Raw genomic sequence first — 22924 nt, forward strand, 5'->3', positions numbered from 1 at the left:
TCCCACTGCCATTCTTTCGTACTGATTGTTCCCCATGCCTGGAATGCTCTCCTGCACCCTTACCTCCACCTCTCTGTTTCCTTGGCTTTCTTCAAGATTTAGGTCAAAGTGTGCCTTCTAGTAAACTGGGTGGCCGTTCGATTATTATATAGTGCACAGAGGGCTGGGCCTGGAGTCAGGAAGACCTGAGTTCAAATCCAGCCTCAGACACGTACTAGCTGTACAACCTTGGACAAGTCACTGAATGCTGTTTGACTCAGTTTCCTCACCTGTAAAATGAGCTGGAGAAGGAAATGGCAAACCACTCCAGTATCTTTGCCAGCACAAAGAGTTGGACACAACTGAAAAAAAAATGATTGAACAATACTTCCTGCAAGAGGTTGTTCTCAATCCTCTCAGCTGCTGGTTCCTTCCACTCTCAGACTGCCTTCTGCCTACTCTGTATGTATGTTGTTTATACCTCATTATTTAGATGTTGGCTCCCCTATTAGAATATAAGCTTCTTGAGGGCAGGGACTGTAAAAAAAATCTTCGCATCCCTAGTGCTTAAGCATAGTGCCTGGCACATAGTAAGTGCATAATAAATACTTGCTGACCAGTTTAGCTGAAAACATCTTTGGGAACCAGTTAGGGTTCCCACCTCAATGGATCTTTACCAGTTTTAAGAACTTACATATTGGAGGAGGTTGATCTCCCACCGCCACATCTGTCCAGCTACAAATAAACCGGTCATCTCGCCACATGGGCAGTGGCTGGGTATAAGTTACACCTAGAGCAGGGACCCAATTGCAGTTTTTCTTCCTCCCTATGCTGCCATGAGAATTTTAAACAGATTGTCAGTATGTTTGTTTTTAGCTTTTACATTTTTTCTACCTTGTAAGATCCAACTGCTTCCCTTCCCCGCCCCCTCCCCAAACAGAAACAGTTTTTCACTGATATCAGAGAATTTCCATTAAGTAGCAAGAGTTCACCATTTACTTAAATAGAAATTTCCTATCTTTCTTGAGTCAGAGGCAGAAATTGAATTAACGGTAATAAGTCTGACAGTTTACATGAGTTCTTGAGAGCTGATTCTTGTCTGGCTAATATTAATTCAATGCTATTTTAAAGGCTAGGATTAAAAAAAAAGATCCATAACATTTTCTACCACCAAGATGTCAGCTGCATCACTGAGTGCCCCTGAGGAAGCTTGAGCAGTGGTGGAGAAGACATGAGTGGGTTTCACCTTCACTGCAGCTCAGTTCCACAGGCTCCCTCTGAAAATTGGCCCCGTAGCTTAGGAAATAACAGGCAAACCTGTCTCCTCTCTTATCGGCAGAAGAGAGATCGATTCCCAGAGGCAGGTGGAGTGACATAGATATTGCCGGTGTCGCTGTTACTTTCAGTTAGTAGATCACTTGACACTCTGCTGGTCGCTCCTGTAGGCTCCCGGCCTGGGGCTGGACCCTGCAGAGGCTGACAGAGGGTCCAGCTGCCTCATCCATCCTCCCAGGGGCCTCAGGGCCTTTCTGCTGGGTGATGGAGCGACTGGGGGTGAAAAGCTTTGGGGCTGATTTTGTGGTATGAAGTGCACACCCGCAGCAATCCGTCCTCTCTCATCCCCCTTGCTCTCTTCCATCTGATATCTGTGGCTACTTCGGCATGGCGAGATGAGTGGAACAGCTCTGCGAGTGCGAAAGGAAAGGGAAGATGTCTGTTAAAGAAGGATCATGGGAGTCTAAAGGACACTGAGAAACGACTGGACGAGAGGGCTCTCGGAGGCTCCCTTCTCTCGCTGGAGGCTGATCTGAGGGCCCTCGGGGCCCATCCTCTGGCGTGGACTGGAGCCCCTCCCACCCTCCCCAGTGGGCACCATGCTGCAGCAGATCCTGAGGGAGATGTACATTGACCCAGAGCTCCTGGCGGAGTTGAATGATGAGCAGAAGCACATCCTCTTCTACAAGATGAGGGAGGAGCAGCTGCGGCGCTGGCGCGAGAGGGAGGCGAGGGCGGCCAGGGAGGAGGCCGAGGGGGGTGTTCTGCGGCATTTCAGGCGAGGTAACACAGGGCCTCCCAGACAGAGGAGGAGAACTGGGGGAGGGGCGGCAGAGAGGAGAGAGGGAGTCTGGGATCAGAGAAAGGACCCCAAAGGTCATCCAGGTGAGGAAGCTGGGCCAAGAAGGGCCAAAGGACTTGTCCAAAGTCTCACAGGTAGTCAATCGAAGAGTCTGGATTTGAACCCAGCTCCTCTTTTTCCAACTCCTGTACCCTTCCCCCCATACGATGATGCCTCTATGAGAGCTGGGAACTCTTAAAACGTTCCTTTCTTTGGGGTAAATTGTTGTGCCTGGGCTTTGTTCTCCTTTGGACCAGAAGAAAAGGTATAGGCTGAGAAACAAAGCAGCATTCCTGTTTTCAAACTCCTAGGCTTCCTAAAACCTTTTCTAATTCATAGTTTTGTTCTGAGAGTCTAAGATGTCCCTAGGCTTAGTATAGAAACTTCCTATCTAACTAGTCTATCTATTGCCTCAGGGTAGCTGAGGCCATGACTCTGGTCCTGGACACTAGGTGAAGCCACTTAGGAAAACTTGCAGTTCCCTGAGAGTGGATTGAATCAATTTCCAAGCCACCTTATTCAACAGATAAGGACCAAAGCTGAAAAAGAGTCCCAGAGTCTGAGGATAGGGGTCTGACTGTGTCCAGGGCAGGAGGACTTAGCCATAGGAGAGAGTAAATGAGATTTCCATTCTTTGGGGCTAGTCACTTATTTGAGCCCCTCTTGTTTCTGGGCTGGACTGTATTCTCGCTACCCTGTTAATTCCTTACCCCATCCTTTAGAAGCTCCTTCCCATTTTAACTTCAATCACTTGCCTCTTTCTCTTCCTGGTATATAGTGGGAACAGTTACTCGCCATTCTTCAGATGGTATCTCTGGTGTCCCCTTCCTTCTTTCTTAACACTAATGTCTGTGAACAAGATGGGGTGACTGATGCAACTTCAGAATCTTAGCTCTTGTTTATGAAGGACAAGGTAGTCTGGTGGAAAGTAGTGGCCCTAAGACAGTAGATCTATTGTTTTAGTCCTGGATTTGTGACTAACTAGGCAAATAGTCTTGGGCCTCATTACCCCTTATGGGCAGCTAGGTGGTGCAGTGGATAGAGTGCTAGGCCTGGAGTCAGGAAAACCCAAGTTCAAATCCAACCTTAGACACTACCTATGTGACCTTGGGCAAGTTACTTAACCCTGATTACCTCAGTTTCCTCATCTGTAAATGACCTGGAGAAGGAAATAGTGAACTATTCCACTGTCTTTGCCAGGAAAACCCCAGAGGGGGTTATGACTGAAACAGCTGAACAACAACTCATTTCCCTTATCTGCATAATGCCTTCACTGCATTTAGGAGACGGAGGAGATAGGGCCAGCATAAATAGAAATCCCACATGGAAGTTTTGGTAGTCAAAGTCCAGTTGTATCTGAGCAAGCCTGGGATCTGCAAGTGGCAGATTATGACTACTTAGTACAGGATTGAATTTATCTTATATTCCTTTGATGGCTTAATGAGAGGCAGCCTAGAATAGTGGCCAGAGCTGTGGATTTAGAATCCAAAGATGTAGGTTCAAAATTTGGGTTTGAATTACTGCCTCTTAATAGCTACGTGACCTTGGGCAGAGTATTTCCTTGAGCCTGATTGCCTCCTTTGTAAAATGGGACACTGGTACTGCCTCCTTCACCAGGATGTCATGAAGATTAGGATATAAAAAGAGATGGTCCATTCCCTTATTGTGCTCCCAAGGTCAATAAACACTTGACAGCTGAATTAAATTCAGCCAACATTTATCAGGCAAGGTAGTGGTGAGCCTAGCCAAAGCATGTGATCTTCTTGTTCCTTGAAGTCAAGGAATTTACAGATTGATTATGAAGGTAAGTCTGTATTCAAAGGAAGACAGTACAGATTAGAAACTGACCAGGGCTTTTGAGAGGTACAGACCAAGGGCTCTAAGAAATCAGAGGAGGGAGAGAGAATTTCTGGTGAGGGAAATCAGAGAAGGCATCATAGAGGTGGTGATGCCTGAGAGGGCCTTAAAGGAAGGAGAGGATTTCAATAGATGGAAGAAAGGTAGCATAGAGAACATTCCTGGCAGAGAGGATGGTGTGAGCAGAGGTACAAGGTTGGAAAAGGGATGGGAGGTAAGTTGTAGAAAGGATGAATATAAACTTCAGTGGTTCCTCATCATCTCCAGGAGCAAATAGAAAACCCTGTTTGGCATTCAAAGCCCTTTGTAACCCGGCCCTCTTCTACCTGCCCAGACTGTGTACTCCCCATCATGTACTTCGTGGTCCAGTGACGCTGTCCTTCCTGCTGCTCTTTACTTGCCACTCCATCTCCTAACTTCTTAAATTTTCACTGGCTGTTCCCCGTGCCTGGAATACCCTTGCCCCTTCTCTCTGCCTCCTGACTGCACTGGCTCCCTTCAAGTCTCAGCTAAAGTTCCGTTGACTACAAGAAGCCCTACCTGATCCCTTTCATGCTAGTCCCTTGCCTTTTTTATCTCCAATTTATTCTGTATCTAGTTGTTTTCTTGTTGTTTCTCCAATTAGAACGTGAGGTCCTTGAGAGCAGCAACTGTCTTTAGCCTTCCTTTGTGCTTAGCAGAGTGCCTGGCACATGGTAGATATTGAATAAATGCTCATTGATTGACTGATAAATTAGTCTAACATGAGAATGGGTGGGGTGTGAAACAAAGCTGGAGGTGTTGGTTGCAGCTGGATTGTGGAGGGTCTAGGATTCTGAGCTGGCAAGTTTGGACTTTATTTGTTAGGCAATGGGGAGTTGGTGAAGGTCCTTGAGCAGGGGAGTAACAGTAGAGTGTGCATTAAGAGGATTGCTCTGATAGTGGGATGTGGAAGAGATGTTAGGGGAGAAGAGATTGAAGGCCAAGAGATCAGTTAGGTGGCTATTGCAATTGTTCAGGTGAGAAATTGTTTATTTCCAAGAAAAGTTAGCCTGTACAGTCATACTCTGCCTAAAGCTATTAATTGATTCTATAAAAACATGATCTATTATATATATCATATTACATTATAATATTACATATATTTATTACACACATATACACACATATCTACTATCTATCTATCTATCTATCTATCTATCTATCTATCTATCTATCTATCAGGAAGCAGTGAATTCCATAGGAGCAACATTATAAATGGGAGGTATATTCCTGGGCAGCCAAATTTGGACTCTAAAGGCAGACTTGACCAATCAGCCAACCAGTTTTTACTTGGCCCTAGGCAAGGCGTTCTTCTAAGTGCAGAGGATGTAAAGACAAAAAGGAAAGCATTTCTGCCCTTAAGGAGCTTACATCTTATCAGGACAAACAACATGTGCACATACTAACAAGCACAAAATATATAAGAAAATATACAAGGTAATTTTGGTAGGGGAAGTAATGATGGCACTAGCAGCTGGGTGGATAGTGTGTGTGTGTGGGCCATCAGGAAAGGTCTCATGTAGGTGTTGGCTTGACCTGAGCTTTGAAGGAAACCAGGCATTCTAAGAGGCAGAGGTGAGAAAGGAGTACATTCCAGGCAAAGGGAACAAGCCATGGCAAGTAAGAGAGTCAAGCTAAAATAGGTCTCCATACGAATCTGGGTCTAGAAGAGGGCCCTCATCACCTCATGCCTGAACTAATGCAATTGACTTCTGGGTGGGCTCCCTGGATCCAGTCTCTCTCCACTCCAGTGCATCCTCTATTCAACTGTCAAATTGATCTTCCTAAAGTGCAAGTCTGACTAGGTCATCTCCCTATTCAATAAACTCACATGGCTCCCTAGTATCTCCAAGACCAAGTATTAAATTCTCCATTTGGATTTTAAAGCCCTTAAGAACCTGGCCCCTTTCTATCCTTCTGGTCTTCTTACATTTTACTACTCCCCTCCACATGATCTATGATCCAGTCATACTGGCCTCTTTGCTGTTCCTCGAACAAGACACTCTATTACCTCACTACAGGTACTTGCAATGTTAGTCCTCCATGCCTGGAACTCTCTCCCTCTCATCCATCTCCTGGCTTCCCTGGTTTCCTTCAGGCTCCAGCTAAAATCCCATCTTTATGAAAAGTCTTTCCTGATCTCCTTTAACGCCAGTGTCTTTGCTATGTTATTATCTCCAATCTATCTTCTCTATTTCTTGTTTGTATGTAGTTGTTTTTATGTTCTCTCCTCCATTAGACTGCAAGCTCCTTGAGAACAGAGACTGTCTTTTTGCCTTTCTTTGTATCACCAGTGCTTATTATAGTTCCTGGCACACAGTCACTAATAAATGCTTGTTGGCTTGGCAATAAGAAGGAATTAATGCATTAGAGTTGAGCTGAACACTGTGGAATCAACAGAGTAGGAGTAGCTTAGGGAGGAAGTAATATCTGAATTCAATTTAGTTGAGACAAATATAGAGAATATAGTATTCCTTCCCCCCACCCCCATTAGAAAGCAAAAGAGTTGCTTTGGGATTTTATTACTGGAAAGCAACCATCCATTTGTTGACTGACTGGCCACACTGGTACAGTAGGGTTTGGTTGAAATGGATTAATAACATTATTATAAAATGATGGTGATCTGGGATTGTTTAGGGTATGGCTACTAGTCTGTTTAGTGGGGGTGGGAGCCAGAGTCTAACAGCTCCTTTGCCTGATCTAGTTTATAAGAGAAACTTATTGTCTCATGCCTGAATAAATGTCTTCTGGATGGGCTCCCAGGATCCAGTCTGTCCCCACTCTAGTCCAATCCTCCACTCAACTGTCAAAATGATCTTCCTAAAGTGCAAATCTGACTATGTCATCTCCCTATTCAATTAACTCCCTAGTGTCTCCAAGACCAAGTATTAAATCCTCTGTTTGTCCTTTATCCTGGAGCCAGGATAAGAAGTGAGAAACCTGGTTTTTGAGGGATTTGAAGTCACAGGTTATAAAATGGAAGTTAGAGAAAGGAACCTCAGAGAACTGAGGCCCCAGGAAGTTATGTGACTTGCCCAGGGCTCTATAGGTAGAAAGTAGCAGGACTGGGATACAGAACTCTTTTCCACTATGAAGGGCTTTGTTTACATGATTCTGTTCCAGTCTGGCTGCTACTGACTGACCTGTTTGGAAGCCAGAGCTCTCACTAAGGACTGATTGAGAACCAAACATGGGGGAAAAGGGTGACTGGGCAGGGGAGTGAGAGCTTAACTTTCCAGAGGCTGCTTGAATCGATGGACAGTTATTAACTATGGGAGGTAAGAGTAGGGAGAATGGGTAGAAGGCCTAGAGACCTGTGGAGGTGGCAATGATGACCATGCTAAACCATTGGGAGAGTCCCCCTGCTGTTATAAGGTTGTATCTAAAGATGAACCATGGTGATTTTTCTTCTTCCTTTCTTTTCTTTCATGGTAGAGATGTGGCATAGTACTGTGGACAACCAGTTGGAAGAGTTGGGTACTACTCAAATGAAATAATTGATGTTTGTATACCTTAAAGGGTGTTATCATTGGTGGCTATTGTTATTAGGATTATTGATATTTAGAAGAGGGAAGCAGCGTGGAACACTGTATAGAAAGCTGGCCTTGAAGCCAGGAAGACCTGGGTTCAAGTCCTTTCTCTGACAAACATTAGCTGTGTGACTCTGGGCAAGTCATTGAGCCTCTCATTTCTCTAAACAACTCTGTAAGATCGCAGGTGCTGATCTGCATTTGCAGAGGGATTTCCCTCATCCAGGAGTCCCTTATGAAACTGCAAGTGCGGTTCCTGTCCCTGTGTTGTTCACCCATCTCTTCGTCTTTTTTGATAGTTAAGATAGTTCTGGTCCTGGACAAAGTGATAGTTAACTGTTATTATTATTTTTTGTAGTTTAATTTCTGTAGAGGATTGCACAGATAGATATAATCACTATTTAAACATGTAATTGAATAAAAGCATTGGAATATAAACTCATCCTGATGTAGCACGGTATAGTGGAAAGTGTGGTGGATTGGGAATCAGTGGACTTGATTCAAGTCTCAACTCTGCTATTTACTGTCTCTGTGACTGGTTCTGCTCTGGGCCTCAATTACTGATTTGTAAAGTCAGGCACTTGGACTAGACAGCCTCTGAGGTCTTTTCTGCCTCTAAATCTACAATCCTAGGAAAGCATGTTTGGAACAACTCCAGTAGCAGACGAGACTTCAGGGATGATCCGTTTTTGTTGTTTAAGTTGTGTCCAACTCTTTGTGACCCCCGTTTGGGGTTTTCTTGGCAGAGATACTGCTATTTCCTTCTCCAGCTCATTTTATGGATGAGGAAACTGAGGCAGACGGGGTTAAGTGACTTGCCCAAAGTGACACAGGTAGTAAGTATCTGAGGCCATATTTGATCTCAGGCGTTCCTGACTCCAGGCCTGGTGCTGTATTCACTGTTCCACCTAGCTGCCCCAAAACTTTATGCTTTGTAAACCTTAAAGGGCTGCATCATTGGCAGCTATTATTATTAGGATTATTGTTATTGGGAAGAGGGAGGCAGTGTGGAACAGTGGACAGAAAGCTTGGCCATCTTATTTTGATTTCTTTTGTGAGGTCTCTCTTTTGCTTTTTCTTTTATTGGTGTGAGGAGCTGCCCCAGAAGAACTTACTTTATGAATTCAAATCAATATCTGTTTTGCAACTTAAATTCTTAGGGTGTTACCCAGAACACTGAGGGGTCAAGTGACTTGCACAGGGATTACACAGTCAGCATGTATCATAGACACTAGTTCTTCCTGACTTCAAGATTATCTGCTATACTGTAACTCCTTTTTATCTTGAGATTTTTAAAGCATTTTGTTCTACATAGCTTGGAGATTTTGACATTTATGAAAACCTTATTCTTAAATTTGCATGAATTAATCTTATATCCAAGTGATTGAGGAAACACTTCTATCTATCACAACAGTTTACTTTTAGTAGTTTATTCATTGAATTCTCAAGCGTATTTTAAGGTCTATATTTGTAGTGGAGGGATTTGTTTTCTGTTAGCTTATGAGACATAGTGAGCTTCTGATATATAATCCTAGCCACCATATTGTGTTTTACATAGTATTTGATAAGTACTAAATTTTTGTAGCCCAAAGTGATGTGTTGCTTGGTTTTTTCTTCCTTCCTCCCTCCCTCCTTCCTTCCTTCCTTCCTTCCTTCCTTCCTTCCTTCCTTCCTTCCTTCCTTCCTTCCTTCCTTCCTCCCTCCCTCCTTCCTTCCTTCCTTTTTCATAATTTGCATAACCTCTGAAAGAGGACTGACTCCAGAGTCAGATGGTTCAAATTTCATCTCTGATACCAATATGCCACACTACTTTTGTCACCTTAGGCAAGTCACTCAATTTCCCTATGCTTCATTACATTCTTCTATAAAATGGAGTCAGGATAGGTAACCCCAGAGGTCTGTTTCAATTCCAGATCTCTGATGCTACGAAGCCACCTGTAATTTGTGGTAGCAATCACCCAGTCATGAATTGCCACCACAAACTACTGTTCAACTCTGCCATTTGTTTAGACTTTGTTGTTGGCATATCACTGATCAAGGTAATATGGAGGTTGCCAATGTAGGGCCTTTTGATTTCATTCCTGGATCTTAACCTTTTCAAAGATCCCATCCAGAAACAAACCTCTTTTGGTTATTAGATAAATTCAACTTACCTACAGTCAACCATTACCTTTGCTCAGTACTGTGATATCTGCTTGTTCCAAAAGTATTTCTGTCAATTTTTGAGCTGTTTATCATATGCTGTGAATTTATATTAATCTTTTTTCCTTTTTTGATAAGAAAATATTAATCTTTCCATAATTTCCTTAGGAGGCTAGGTCCTGTGTTTTGTTGATATTGTATAGGTTTTGATTATATCTTTTCCAAATCTATTAGGGTCTATTTATTTTTAAATTTTTTTTAAATTTTATTTTAGACTCAAGGGTCAGAACACAAATACAGAATAGAGAAAAGAAACAAAACATATCAGAAAGTTAAATATTGAAACTTAAATATAAAGTAAGAAATAAAAGCATGTTGTGTGCATAGCAGAACATAAGAGGGGATTCAAAATATGTAACAATAAATTTTAATTTCAAGAAAGCCTGTATGATAAATAATACACATTGTATTGAGAATTATCCATCTCCTCTTTGCTTCCTTGTGAGTTTTCTTTTGTTCTCTGCTTTGCCCTTTTTTGCTTTGTTTTTTTCCCTCCCCCCCATACCCCCTGAAGGCTACAATAAGGTTTAGATATGTTTCTCTATAACTATAGATATATACATACACATATACATACATATATAGACATGTACTTTCCCAAACATACTCTACTCCTGATCTTTGTTTTTATGTTTGTGCATATCCCTTGTTTCCGATCCCTCCTGACTCCTCCACTTTACTTCTACCCACTATCTTGCCCTCCTGTTACTTGCCTACCCTGTCCAAGGATTCCTCCCCTATCCTCCCATTCCTATAATTCTAAACACCCTTCTATATCCCCCTTTTACCTATTCTCTCATTCTGTCCTCTAAAAGTCCCTCACTTTTCCTCTCCCCCCACCATTTTATTTCTTCTATATTTAGAAGACTTTTATACTCTTCTATATATATATATATATACATATATATATATATGTATGTATATATATGTATTGTCCCCTCTTAAACCCATTCCCGATGAAAGTCGTTCCTAAATGGTTTTACCTTTTAAATTCATATCATAGTCAGCTTTATCCCAATCTTTCTTATAAGCTTGCCAATTATTAATAAGAATCTTATACATATATTTTACATTTTACATATATAAAAAGTAAACAGTCTGTCCTTATGAATCCCTTATAATCAGTCTTTGGTACGTACCTTATGTTTCTCTTGGTTCTTGTATGTCGAATCTTCTATTAAGTTCAGGATTTTTTTAAACAAAGTCTTGGAAGTCTGAGGGTTTATCAAATGTCCATTTTTTTCATTCAGGATAATACTTAACTTTGTAGGGCATGATATTTTTGGCTGAGCCCCAGTTCTTTTGCTCTTTGATATATTGTGTTCTAAGACCTGTGGTCCTTTAATGTCTCTGCTACTAGGTCTTGTGTAATTCTAATCGTGGCACCATCATATTGAAATTGTTTTAATCTTGATGCTTTTACTATTTTATCCTTGAGCTGGGGATTTTGGAATTTGACTATGATATTCCTATGAGTTTTCCTCATAGGATCTCTTTTAAGTGGTGATTGATGGATTTTTCTCCTTGTTCTAATGTTTCAGGACAATTTTCTTTAATTATTTCTTGTATTATTGTATCAAGATTCTTTTTTTGATCATAACTTTCAGTTAGTCCTGTTATTTTCATATTTTCTCTTCTTGATATATTCTCCAAATCTGTTGTTTTACTTATAAAATGTTCATGTTCTCTTCTATTTTTTCATTATTCATATTTGGTTTAATTATTTCTTGATCTCTTAAAATTTCACTGGCTTTACTTTGCCCAATTTTAATTTTCAAGGTGTCATTTTTTTCCTTAAAATTCTAGATTGCCTTTTCTAATTGACTGACTTCCCTTTCATAACCTTCTTGTTTTTCTTGGATTATTTTTATTTTTTATTTTTTCCTCCATCTCTGTCATTTGATTTTTAAAGTCCTTTTTAAGATCGTCTATAAATTCTTTTTGGCAGGTGACCATTTGACGTAACTCTTTGGGGATTTCTTTACTTCAATATCCTCCTCTGAAGATGAATCCTTGTCATTTCTATTCTCATAATAGCTTTCTATGGTTGGGTTCTCCTTTGCCTGTGCATTTTTTTCTGGCAATACCTTGATTTTTGTAATCACCTCTAGTCCTGGGGTGTGAAAAACGATGCCTCTTGCCCCAGATTTTCAGCTGCCCCCTCTAGCCTGGAACCAAAGCCAAACTTCCAACCTCCTGTAAGAGCCCACAGCCAGGGGCCTTCTGTCCCACTGCTTCTGCACTTACCGGGCTTATTATTCTGGTTCCTTCTCGCCCCCACCTCTCTTTGCAGCACAGCTGGGTCTGGCGTTCCTCATTAGCAGAGGTTCCCTCAATCTTCCTGGGCTCAAATGCCCAGCTCCCCTCACTATCCTGGGGTGAAAAGTTCCTGTGGCTGGGGCCAAGGCAGCCTCTCAAACCAATTAACCCCAAGACTTGCAGCTTGTTGTTTAAGTGGCTTGCCACTTGTTAAAATGGAACCTAGCCTGGAGGTGTTTACTCTTCAAGGGACCAAACCTTGTCCTGGGAATTTTCTTTGGATCTTCTCAAATTGTCCCAGGAAGATCCTGGTTGTGCCCCTATTCTACTTTGTCTCCAACCACACTTTGTTCACTCTAAGGTGTTATTTTAACTCTTTTGTGGGGGAAAATCTTGAGAGCTTGGAATTTTCTGACCTAATCTGCTATCTTCCCAGAATCCTCTCCTAGGGTCCATTTAATAGCTCAAAATGTTTATGTTAAGATGGCTGTTGTGTAGGTGTTTATTTCTGGATACCAGTAAATCTCAATACACAGAAACATTGCTTTCTCCTTAATTGCTTTATGTTTGGTGTCTAGCTTGGAGGAGACCAAGGTATTTAAAGTATCATCCTTGTCAACGGATTCAATTTGACCTTAAGCATGAAGGCTTCAGTCTCTATCTTTCCTTGGTGTATATTAAGAATTTTATATTTGTCAAGTCCAAATTACTTCTGATATCACTGAAGAAAGATTCCATGATATGGAGGAAGTAGTTGTTGTTGGGTTGGGTTGGGTTGAACTAAATAACTTAATGCCATTTGAGTACATCAAGTGATTAAGTTGTTGTGTGACTTTTTTAACTTGAAAGCCATACTCTTTGCTACTTATGTAAGTTGCCAATGAGTTTAAAGTCAGGCAAAATCAGAAAAGACTTAAACCATCTTTCTGAAGGTACTATGTTTTCACATGAGTAAAAACTGGGTGTTATTGTATTGGTGACATCTGGGACACCAAGAATAGTTTTCCATGTGGATGTCAAACACTCTAGCATTCTCACCATACTTAGGTCTATTTTCTATACTTATAGAAATGGGATAAGCCATGAGCATGGCACTAACAGACTTTATAATAATCAATGAAGGAAGTATAAATGTTACTGCACTTTTGGGTGGCTTGTTCAATAATCATTGAATTGATGATAAGTTGTTCTTTGGACCACTGGCATCCTTTGGGGCCTCCTTTTTACTCTTCAGGATTATGTTGTTTTCTTCTAAGTGTTTATAGCTTTTGAATAATACAAGCTACCAATGATTTGTGCAGAATAAATGAGCATGTAATTTACCTATATTTGAAAGAGTCACAGGAATTATCATCTTTTGGTAGAAGATATGTGATATCTTTTGTTAAGAATTGTGAGTTCAGGCTTGTGTCTAAGAGGAAGATTTACTGTTAATGAATGTGGCATTTCTGAACCAGTAATTGTGGATTTTATCTGGGCCTGTGACTTTCCAATTTTTAAAAGTGAAAATTTCTGTCATTTCTCTTAATGTTAACTATTCTGTTGTTCATTATATTAATGTGTAGTGAAAGCTCTGGAGCTAATCTTCCAAGCTGCACTCACACTGGTAGGCTGAGTCTCCAGAGAAAGGTTGCTGCTTCTCCCCTTAGTGTTCTAGGAGACCCTAGCATGCTGGGGGAGTGTGTGCCTTTGCCAAAGTTCCTGAAGCCCACCCCCGCCAGTATGCTTCTTCCGATAGATATCAGTTGATATAAATTACTCAGCCAGACTTAACAATAATAACGTTGTTACTGTTGATGCCCAGTCATTCCAGCCATGTCTGACTCTTTTTGACCCCATTTGGGCTTTTCTTGGCAAAGATACTAAAGTGATTTGACATTTCCTTCTCTAGCTTTTTTTACAGATGAGGAAACTGAGGTCAACAGAGTTTAGTGATTTGCCCAGGTTCACACAGCTAGTGAATGTCTGAGGCTGGATTTGAACTCAGGTTTTCCTGATTCCAGGCCTGGTGGTCTATCTACTGTACCACCTAGCTGCTTTAATAAGAATACCTAACATTTTTATAGTGGCAGGGACTGTCTTACGTGCTGTACAATTAATATCTCAATTGTGTGTTGGTAAGCAAAATGGGCTCCTTAGCACTTAGTTCAACAAGTACCCTTGAAGAGTTTGGCTTTTGTTTGCTTTGAGTAATTCAGTGTATTTCATTGAGTCTTACTAAGTGCTAAGCCCCAGGCCAAAGCCCCTATTAGGTGTAAAACCTGTGTGGGTATGAATTGGCCACTAAGGTGGGGCCCAAGGTGGGGCTAACTCCAGGGAGGGCCTAGTTTACATGTCTGGGACAGCAGAGGCTCTTAGACCACATGGGTTTAAGTCTTTGTGACGATTTTAGGTCATGTGGGTGAGTCACATGTGTGACTTACCCATGAAGCTGAAAAAGATGTAAAACCAGGGGTTGGCTGTCTGTTCCTTGGAGCTCTACCTGCAGCAGTGGTGGCAAGCGTGACTCTGGGCCAGCCCTTGTTCCGAGCTCCGGGGCTGAACCTAGATGTTGGTAACTATAAATCTGTATTGGGTCTGTCTGTTGATGTTTGTAATTTGTTTGTATTTGTTCTGAAGTTCAGTGTGCTGGTCTTTTCCCCTGAACTAAGTGAATGATATTTATATGCTGAATTAAAGTAAGCTTGTCAACCCCTTTAGCCTTGCTTTCCTTAGTTAAGCAGATCAAAAGAACCTGTGCTGTTGGCAGCTTTCTGGGTGCTGGCTGTGGGTGAATCTTACACCCTGACAGAAGCTGCTAGCCGGATTGTTGAAACATTGATGCTTCCAACAACCTTGGTAGCTAGGTGCAATTATCATTCTTATTTTACAGATGAGGAAATGCAGGTAAACGGAGGTTAAATGATTTGCCCAGGGTCACACAGCTAGGAAGTGTCTGAGGTCACATTTGAAATGAGGTCTTCTTGACTCTAGACTCAGTTCTTTATCCATTCCATCACTTAGATTGCCCCCAAGAAAGAAGTATTTACTAAGATGAGATAGTAAGGAAATCTGACACAAAAGATCCCTCCAAAAGTCTATGAAACTCTCTCTAATCACCTCTCAGTTCATACCTCTGATTGATTATTCAATGGAGGTAATCTCACCTGACAAGGGTATCAGGATATAACATTTTGTTACTTACTTTAAGGACGGGAGGTGGGCAGGATGATTGATTCACTCACCAACAACACCACAAACGGTATGCAAGTTTCCTGTTTTGCATTTGATTCAGCTGGTGCTTTTGTTGAGTTGGGCTTGTTGAAATTACAGAGATGACCAGAAATCCCATTTCCTAGTTTTTCTTTCTTCTGACTTCTTTGCTTCTCAAGCCTTTGTAGTGAAAGAAGTTTTTACTGATATTAGATTGTTTATCTTCTTCTTTCTATTGCTGAGTCCTTATTTCACTTTAACCCAGGGGTTCATGAACTTAATTTTCAATTTTTTGATAACTATTTCAGTATAATTAGTTTCTCTTTTAATCCTAAATATTTTATTTTATTCATTTAAAACATCATTCTGAGTAGCAATCCATAGGTTTCACCAGCCTGATGAAAGGGTCAACAACACAAAGAAGCTTAAAAATCCTTGCTGTAATCTTTTGATTTTTGCTTTTAATTGTTGATTAAGATAATCTCAAATTTTTAATACACTTTTCCTTTCTAGATTCTTTTCTGTATTTTTTGCATTTAATTATGTGAAATGGAAGTTACATTTTCAATTCACTAGATATTGATCTCATCTTCCAGTGCCTTTCCATTCATCTTTAATAGTTTTTTTTCAAATCAGATCTATCATGGTAGTGTTTGATGTCTGTCCTTGAGAGTATTCCTTAGGAGTAGCTCCTAGTTATGGCTCTGATTATAAGCATGAAGCAACATAATATATTATCAAAGAGCTATATAGAGTATCCCAAAAGTCGGTGCCATTTTAATTAATAGTTTAAACTGTCACCAAGACTATTGCATAACTACAAAAGGTGGTGCTATATAGTGAGAGCAAGGGATAAGATATAGACGGCCCCTGCTTTACTTTGGCACTGTGATAAATCAAGCAATAATCATGTTAAGACATGAAGTGGAAGGCCACCCCAGCATGTTAGATGGACCCCCTCTGAAGGGTTTTTGGGAAGACATGGACAAAAGGTACGCGTGATGAAAGGAATGGATGTTCTGTGGTCTGCATTTTTAAAAAGACTATCTATGTTGTTGAGAAAATTGATCATTCTTAGTACATTACTATTCTTATTATCAGGATTACCCCTGGTTCTTCCACTTATTATCCAGGGGACCTGGGGCAAGTGACAATAATAAGAAGTGACAAGAATATAGCTACTTAAGTTTTACAAAGTACTTAATATACATTATCTCATTTGAGCCTCGTGACAATTTTGGGAAGCAAGTACTACAGATATTATCATCCTCATGTAATAGCCACGGAAACTGATACTTGTGAAGTAATATAACTTCCCCATGGGCACGTGGGTATTAGGATTAGAGTAGAATTTGAACTGAGATCTCGCCTGACTTCAAGTTGAATGCTCTTCGCACAGCCCTATGCTGCCTTATTAACCTGAACCTCAGTTTCTTCATCTGTAAAAGGAGGTTGCCTTCTTCAAAGGGTTCTTATGAGGAACAGATTAGGTAGCGCCTGGCACATAGTAGACACGTAATGGGTGGTTTTATTGATTGATTTTTAATAATGGATATAGTAACGGATGTAAAAGTACTTGTAAACTGAGAAGGTTATATATATAAAGGGGATATCATTCCTATCTAGAAATCAATCTTGGCCATTTTCAGTGGGGCAGGTTTATTTATTTATTTTCACAAATACATTTTACGGATGTCTTTTGTTTTTAGATCATGGTAATTTCACCCTCTCTCAGTGATTAAACCCTCCACCATGACAAAGAAAACCAATTAAGCAAAAAAAGCTTATGAACCAGTGACTGTGTCTGACAATGTCTACAGTATTTTGTCTTAATAGTTAGTCGTCTAACTCTCATCAGTGAAGGAAGAGGTATGTCCTGAGATTGTCGTTTTTCTTATTATTCAGAGCTCAACTTCCTTTTTGGGATCTTTGCATTTCACTTATGATAATCATTGTATACATTGTCCCTTTGGTTATGGTCATTTTGCTCACTATCACTTCATTCAAATTTACTAATGTTTCTCTGAATTTCTCATATTTGTTATTTCTCTTTAAAATTTTTATTGATATCTTTTGTTTTTCTGTCACCCTCATTTCCAAATGTACATTCCTCTCAACCCCTTATTTTTTATTACACAGTAATATTCCTAGACCATAGGTTTCTTCCCTTTTTTTGTCCTTATCAGACATTTCCCAATTGATACATCTTCTTTGTTTCTATTTCTTTGCTGCTACAAAAAGTGTATCTATGGATATTTTTGGTATACACTGGACGTTTCTTACTGTCATTGACTTCCTTGGGGGTGAGAGGTTTTATGCCTAGTAGTACAGTCACTGGGTCAAAGAGTATGGCTAGCTCAGTCACTTTTCTTATATGATTCTAAATTGAAATCCAGAATGTCTGAATCACGCCACAGTTCCACCGGTAGTGTAGCAGTGTGCTTGTGTTCTTGTACAACCTCTCAAGTGTACTGTTCGCATCTTTTGTTATTTTTTACAATTTGTAATGAGAGGTGGGGAAGATTTAATTTTGACAGATGCATGCCTCTATGCTGATATTTAAGATCATCTAAAATCACCCCTTACATTTACAAGCTGGGGTATGGGTGTAAAAAGTGTGCGTGTGTTGGGACAAAATTTGGTCGTCCTGTTAATTCTCTCTTTTCTAACTAAAAATGACTTGGTCGGTCACATATCCTGATTTGTCACTGATAGGTAAAAATAGAAAAAAAAGTCTTTTGAGCTCCACCCTTCTTATAGTGTAAGATTATCAATCAGATAGTCTGTGTGACAGTTGCTCTGAGGGGAAGACAGATACCTAAAATGTTAACTGCAAAAATATTTATATGACAATTTGTCACACTGTTGACATCTGCATTTCCATATATAAATTATACATTAAACTTATTCAGCTTTCTCCATGCAAGAGACTATTTTCTGGGCAATTAATTTTCTGAGTTATAAAAGAATGAGAAAAAGGGGGGGAAAGCATACCAGGAATCTAAGGATTATGCACCTGAATTGGGTTCAAATATGACACATTTCTCAATTTGGGCCATTTTGAAATCTCCAGTCGGGTTCTGGAATTCTAGAGCAAAAGGGCTATACCCAGCGGAGGATTTTGAACATCTTGCTGTTTCCTCAGGGCACTTGATCAGATACACAAGATAATGCCAATCTGTGGGGTTTTCAAACTCATTCTGTCCTGCACTTTGGAGCTTCTATGATGTTTTCCTACTATGGCCATCATTTCATTTCAATAGCAGAGTCATAATCAGGCTTTCCAGCACCTGGGGGAAATTCAGATGGAGATGGAAGCAGGAGTGGGAATGGAGGGGCAAAATAGGCTGGAGGCAGGTCATGGGAGTTGAGAAGGTTAATGAACTAGGAGACCAGGAGAGTTGAGAATGGGAAGGGTCTGGAGCGGAGAAGATTGTGAGTCAGGTACTGAATCTATCAGAGAGGAACACAGGAATCCAGGAAACCTATAAATGATGGCAACATGGATATCAACAGGGTGGAGAAAACTTGAAAGGAAGAGAGATGGTTGTTGAGAGGTGGTAGCAGGCGGGCAGAGCCAAGATGGTGGAGTGAAAGCAGAGACTTCCTTGAGCTCTCCCTCAAATGGCTCTAGACAAATTCTAGAGCAGCAGAGCCCACAGGTGACAGAGCAGAGCAGGTTTCTAGCCCAGGACAGTGTGGAGGGTTGACAGGAGGGGTCTGTTGCACTGGTCTAAGAGAGGAGTGCAGTCCAGTGTGGGCTGAGCCTGCACAGACTGGGCCCCAGCAATATGGGCGTAGGCCTCAGGGGACTAAATCTCTGGCAGCTGTGGTGGTTTCCAGACTTGTTGGCCCATGGATACTGGGGTCAACTTGGAAGGTCAGTGGGAGGGGTCTGTGGGGCCTGAGTGGGGGAGGAGTGTGGTCTGGCCCCAGCCTCAGGGCAGAGGCAGAGGTGGCAGGGCAGTGGCTGCTTCCTAGGCCCACAGACGGTAGGGGGATCCAGTGGCTGATCACAGAGGGGGATTGCAGGGATCTCTTTGCTGGTGCTGAGGCAGGATTCTCTTGCTTTGCCTGTGCTTCATTCCGGGTTGCAATCCTGGGTGCAGTCCTGGGGTAAGGAGGAGCACTGGCATGGCAGAACTTGTGGCTGTGGTGGAGAGGGAATCCTTCTCACAGTTCCAGGGCAGAAAAGAATGTTTATGGTCACTTACAGATCAGAGCACAGGCCAGGAGAGTAGTAAACACCTCTCTTTTGATCATATCACCTTGGAAGAACTAAAAATTTACAGGTCCTTAGAAATATCTCTGAAAACAGCTGCACAAAATCCCTGAAGCTTGGGACAGTATATCTTCCACACTGGAAGAAGAGACCTACCTTAACAAAGAGCTTGAAAGTCAAGTAATTGGCTGGGAAAATGAGCGGAAAAAAATCAGACTATAGAATCTTACTTTGGTGACAAGGAAGATCAAAACATACAACCAGAAGAAGGCAACAAAGTCAAAGCTCCTACATCCAAAGCCTCCAAGAAAAATATGAATTGGATTCAGGCCGTGGAAGAGCTCAGAAAGAGAGATGGTAGCAGAGGGGAGATCTGAATGTGGCAATGGAAGGCTGTGGGGAGGGGATAAGTATTTCTATAGTGCCTACTATGTGCCAGGCACTGAGTGCTTTACATATATCATCTCATCTGATCCTCACAACAACCCTGTGAGGTAAGTGCTGTTGTTATCTCCATTTTAAAGTTGAGGAAGCTGAGGAAAACAAAGGTTTAGTGGCTTGCCCAGTGGCAGTCTGAAAGTGGGGAATAAGGAATATGCTAATTCTTCCTGCTCATGCTGTGTATCCCGATGTGCAAGTAGAGGGAAGACGTGAACGTGGCAGTGGAAGGGACAACTGGAATAAGTGTTTATATAGTACCTCCTGTGTGCCAGCCATTACACTAAAAGCTTTCCAAATATCATCTCATTCGATGCTCACAACTGTGATCTGGGTGCTGTTATCCCCATTTTTCAGTTGAGGAAACTGAGGCAAACAGAAATTAAACGACTTGCCCAGTGAGAGTTTGAAAGTGGGGGGTAAGGGATATGCTAACTCTTCCTACTTCCCCATGTATCTGGGGGAGGCAGAGAAGGAGCAGTTAACCTTGATAGTGGCAAACAGTGTAGTTGGAGGCCTAGCTTTGAGAGTACCCTCTCTGTTCTCCCTATAGACAGAATGTAACTCCTTGAGGGCAGGGGCAGTTTCATTTAAATGTCTTCCTATCCCCAGCACAAGGATGACTTTCTCCCAAAACCTTGAACATTAAAAACAAAACAAAACAAAACAGACCTGTAATTTTCTTGGTGTTGGAGACTTTCAGCAAGGGGGCCCTTCTCCAATATGTTGCAACAATCTGCTAGCAGCTGCTGAAGCGGTGTAAGACCCACCAACAACCAGCGCACAGAAAGCTGCCAGCACAAGTTCTTTTGATCTGCTTTACTAAGGAAAGCAACATTAAGGGGTTAAAAATCTTACTTTACTCCAGGATACAAATATCATTCACTTAGTTCAGGGGGAAAAGCCAGCACCCTCAACTTCAGAGCAAATACAAATTACAACAGACAGACCTTGTCTGGTTCAAACCTCAATGCATAGTTACCACAGTTTAACAAAGTCTGAACATCTGGGTTTACAAACTGGAGAGCTCTTAATTACAGCTGCCCGGAGTCTCCACTTCAACATGCCTCCAAGGGTGAAAGCCCCAAGCAAATAGCTCTGTCCTCTCTTTTTATACACCCTTTGGCCATCATCAAATGTCATCTGAGAGACCAGAACTCAGGCTCCTGCTATTGGCTCTGGTCTTAGCAACTCCCCTTAGGACCTTGAGGGCTTCACACCCACACAAGCGTAGCACCTAGTAGATAGGGGTTGGGCCTGGAACTTTGCCCCTAGTAAGGCTCAATCAAAGACACCCAACTTAATTGATATTACACAACATCAGCACCTTCTCTGAAACCAGGAATATTATTGTTTGGGCAATTGAGAAGAGAAGTGAGTAGCCCCCTTCACATAGTATGTATGTGTCAAGAGGTGGGACTTAAATCCAACTCTTTTCTGACTTTCCATGTCTTTCTGGCTTTGAAGCCAGCTCTTTAGCTGCTACATTAGTGTTCAGTTATTTTCAGTCATATCCAACTCTTCGTGATGCCGTTTAGGGTTTTCTTGGCAGAGATACTGGAGCGGTTTTGTCATTTCCTTCTCCAGCTCATTTTACAGATGGGGAAACTGAGGCTGAACATAGTAAGTGACTTGCCCAGGGACACACTGCTAGTAAATGTCTGAGGCCAGATTTGAACTCATGAAGATGAGTCTTACTGACTCCAGGCTGGCACTCTATCTACCTTGCCATTTAGCTGCCCTTTCTAGTACATTACACTGCCTTGAACAGAATAGGCGCTTAATAAAAGTTTGTTGACATAGTTGAACTGAATCCATGAGTGCTAGAGCACCTGTTCCTAACTTTTTGTTGTGGATGTCCCTCTCTTCCTCTCTTCTTCTCTCCCCCCACCCCCAGTCTGGGGAAGTCTACTGAACTCTTCTCCAAATGAGGTTTTTAATCATTAGGTAAAATAAAGAGGATTACAAAGGAAGCCAATTATATTGAAATAAAATTATTGAAATATTAAAAAATAAGTTTATGAACTCCTGTGCTAGAGCAATCATGTTCCAGACCATTCCCCTCTCTAATTTTAGGTTTAGGGTTTGACTGTCTTTTCTCTTTCTAGAAAACATTTGCTAATTTAAATTAATTGGTAGAGCCCAGTCTCCAATCCTTTTGTACATTATTCCTTGATGGACTGTTTTCAGTTCTCTTCAAATGAAAATGGTAAAAATGATATCAAAAGGAAAGTATTTCTGCCATTGGCTATTTATCAGAAACCGTGAAAAGAGAAAGTAAGGGAGAGAGGGGACAAAAAGCCTCTGCTTGTGCTCCTCGGGTTGGCCCCTGGGACAGTGTCCTCTCATACATTCTCCCTCTAAGGAAAGCAAGGGGACTAATTAGTAGCTTGTTTGGGTGCATAAACACTGGAGAAAAAAGAGTCATTAATTCTAATTGTATTAAGATACATTTTATTTAAATGAGAAAATGCTGCAATTTACCAAGAGCTTAGGATAGTAATGGGGAAAATGTTCCTTCTTTATCATTTCGCAGGTTTCTGGCCACCTCTTTTTCAGCATCACCTTGTTATCCACTGACAGACCAGAAAGGAGCCACTTTTCCCCATATTCAGACCCCTTGTTTCTCATCTCTCCTCATCCCCATAATTGTGGAGCACTTGCTCATAGAACTTCCAAATATATTTTTAATTTGCATTTGTGGAAAAAATTATGGAATGCTAAGTGAAACTAATGTTTCATTAAGAAGGATGTTCCCCAAACTCCTTGGCTGAATCTATGAGTAATTTCCCTTACCATCTTCCGGGCTTGTAGTATGGGCTGGGGAGGGGAGTAGGGGAGCTCATCTGAAAAGTGTAATTAATGTTCACTTCATAGGGCACCCACCACAGCTACACCCAATTAGGCGTTTGATAAATTCTCCTGGATGGGAGTGAAGAGGACTGCTTTTGCAGAGAGACAAAATAGGTAGTCACTTTTGTGTGGTGTTTTCCAGATAGGCCTGCCCTGCCCCCAAATCTTTCTCCCACCGAGATAAAAATAATGAGCATCTATGTAGCACATTCAAGTTTGCAAAGTCCTTTATAGTTGCAAACATGATCTTGCTGG

At 41.4% G+C, this 22924-nt stretch overlaps 1 protein-coding gene across 1 annotated transcript in view; it reads left to right on the forward strand.

Annotated features, from left to right (window-relative positions):
• The first annotated feature begins 1853 nt into the window (after positions 1-1853).
• Positions 1854-22924, forward strand: part of SH2D4B (SH2 domain containing 4B) — a 191707-nt gene continuing 170636 nt past the window's right edge. Inside the window, exon 1 of the mRNA XM_036737088.1 lies at positions 1854-2015. Coding sequence (XP_036592983.1) covers positions 1854-2015 — 162 coding nt within the window. The remainder of the gene's footprint in view (positions 2016-22924) is intronic.

This window comes from Trichosurus vulpecula, chromosome 8, assembly GCF_011100635.1.
Source record: "Trichosurus vulpecula isolate mTriVul1 chromosome 8, mTriVul1.pri, whole genome shotgun sequence".
NCBI classification, from domain to species: Eukaryota; Metazoa; Chordata; class Mammalia; order Diprotodontia; family Phalangeridae; genus Trichosurus; species Trichosurus vulpecula.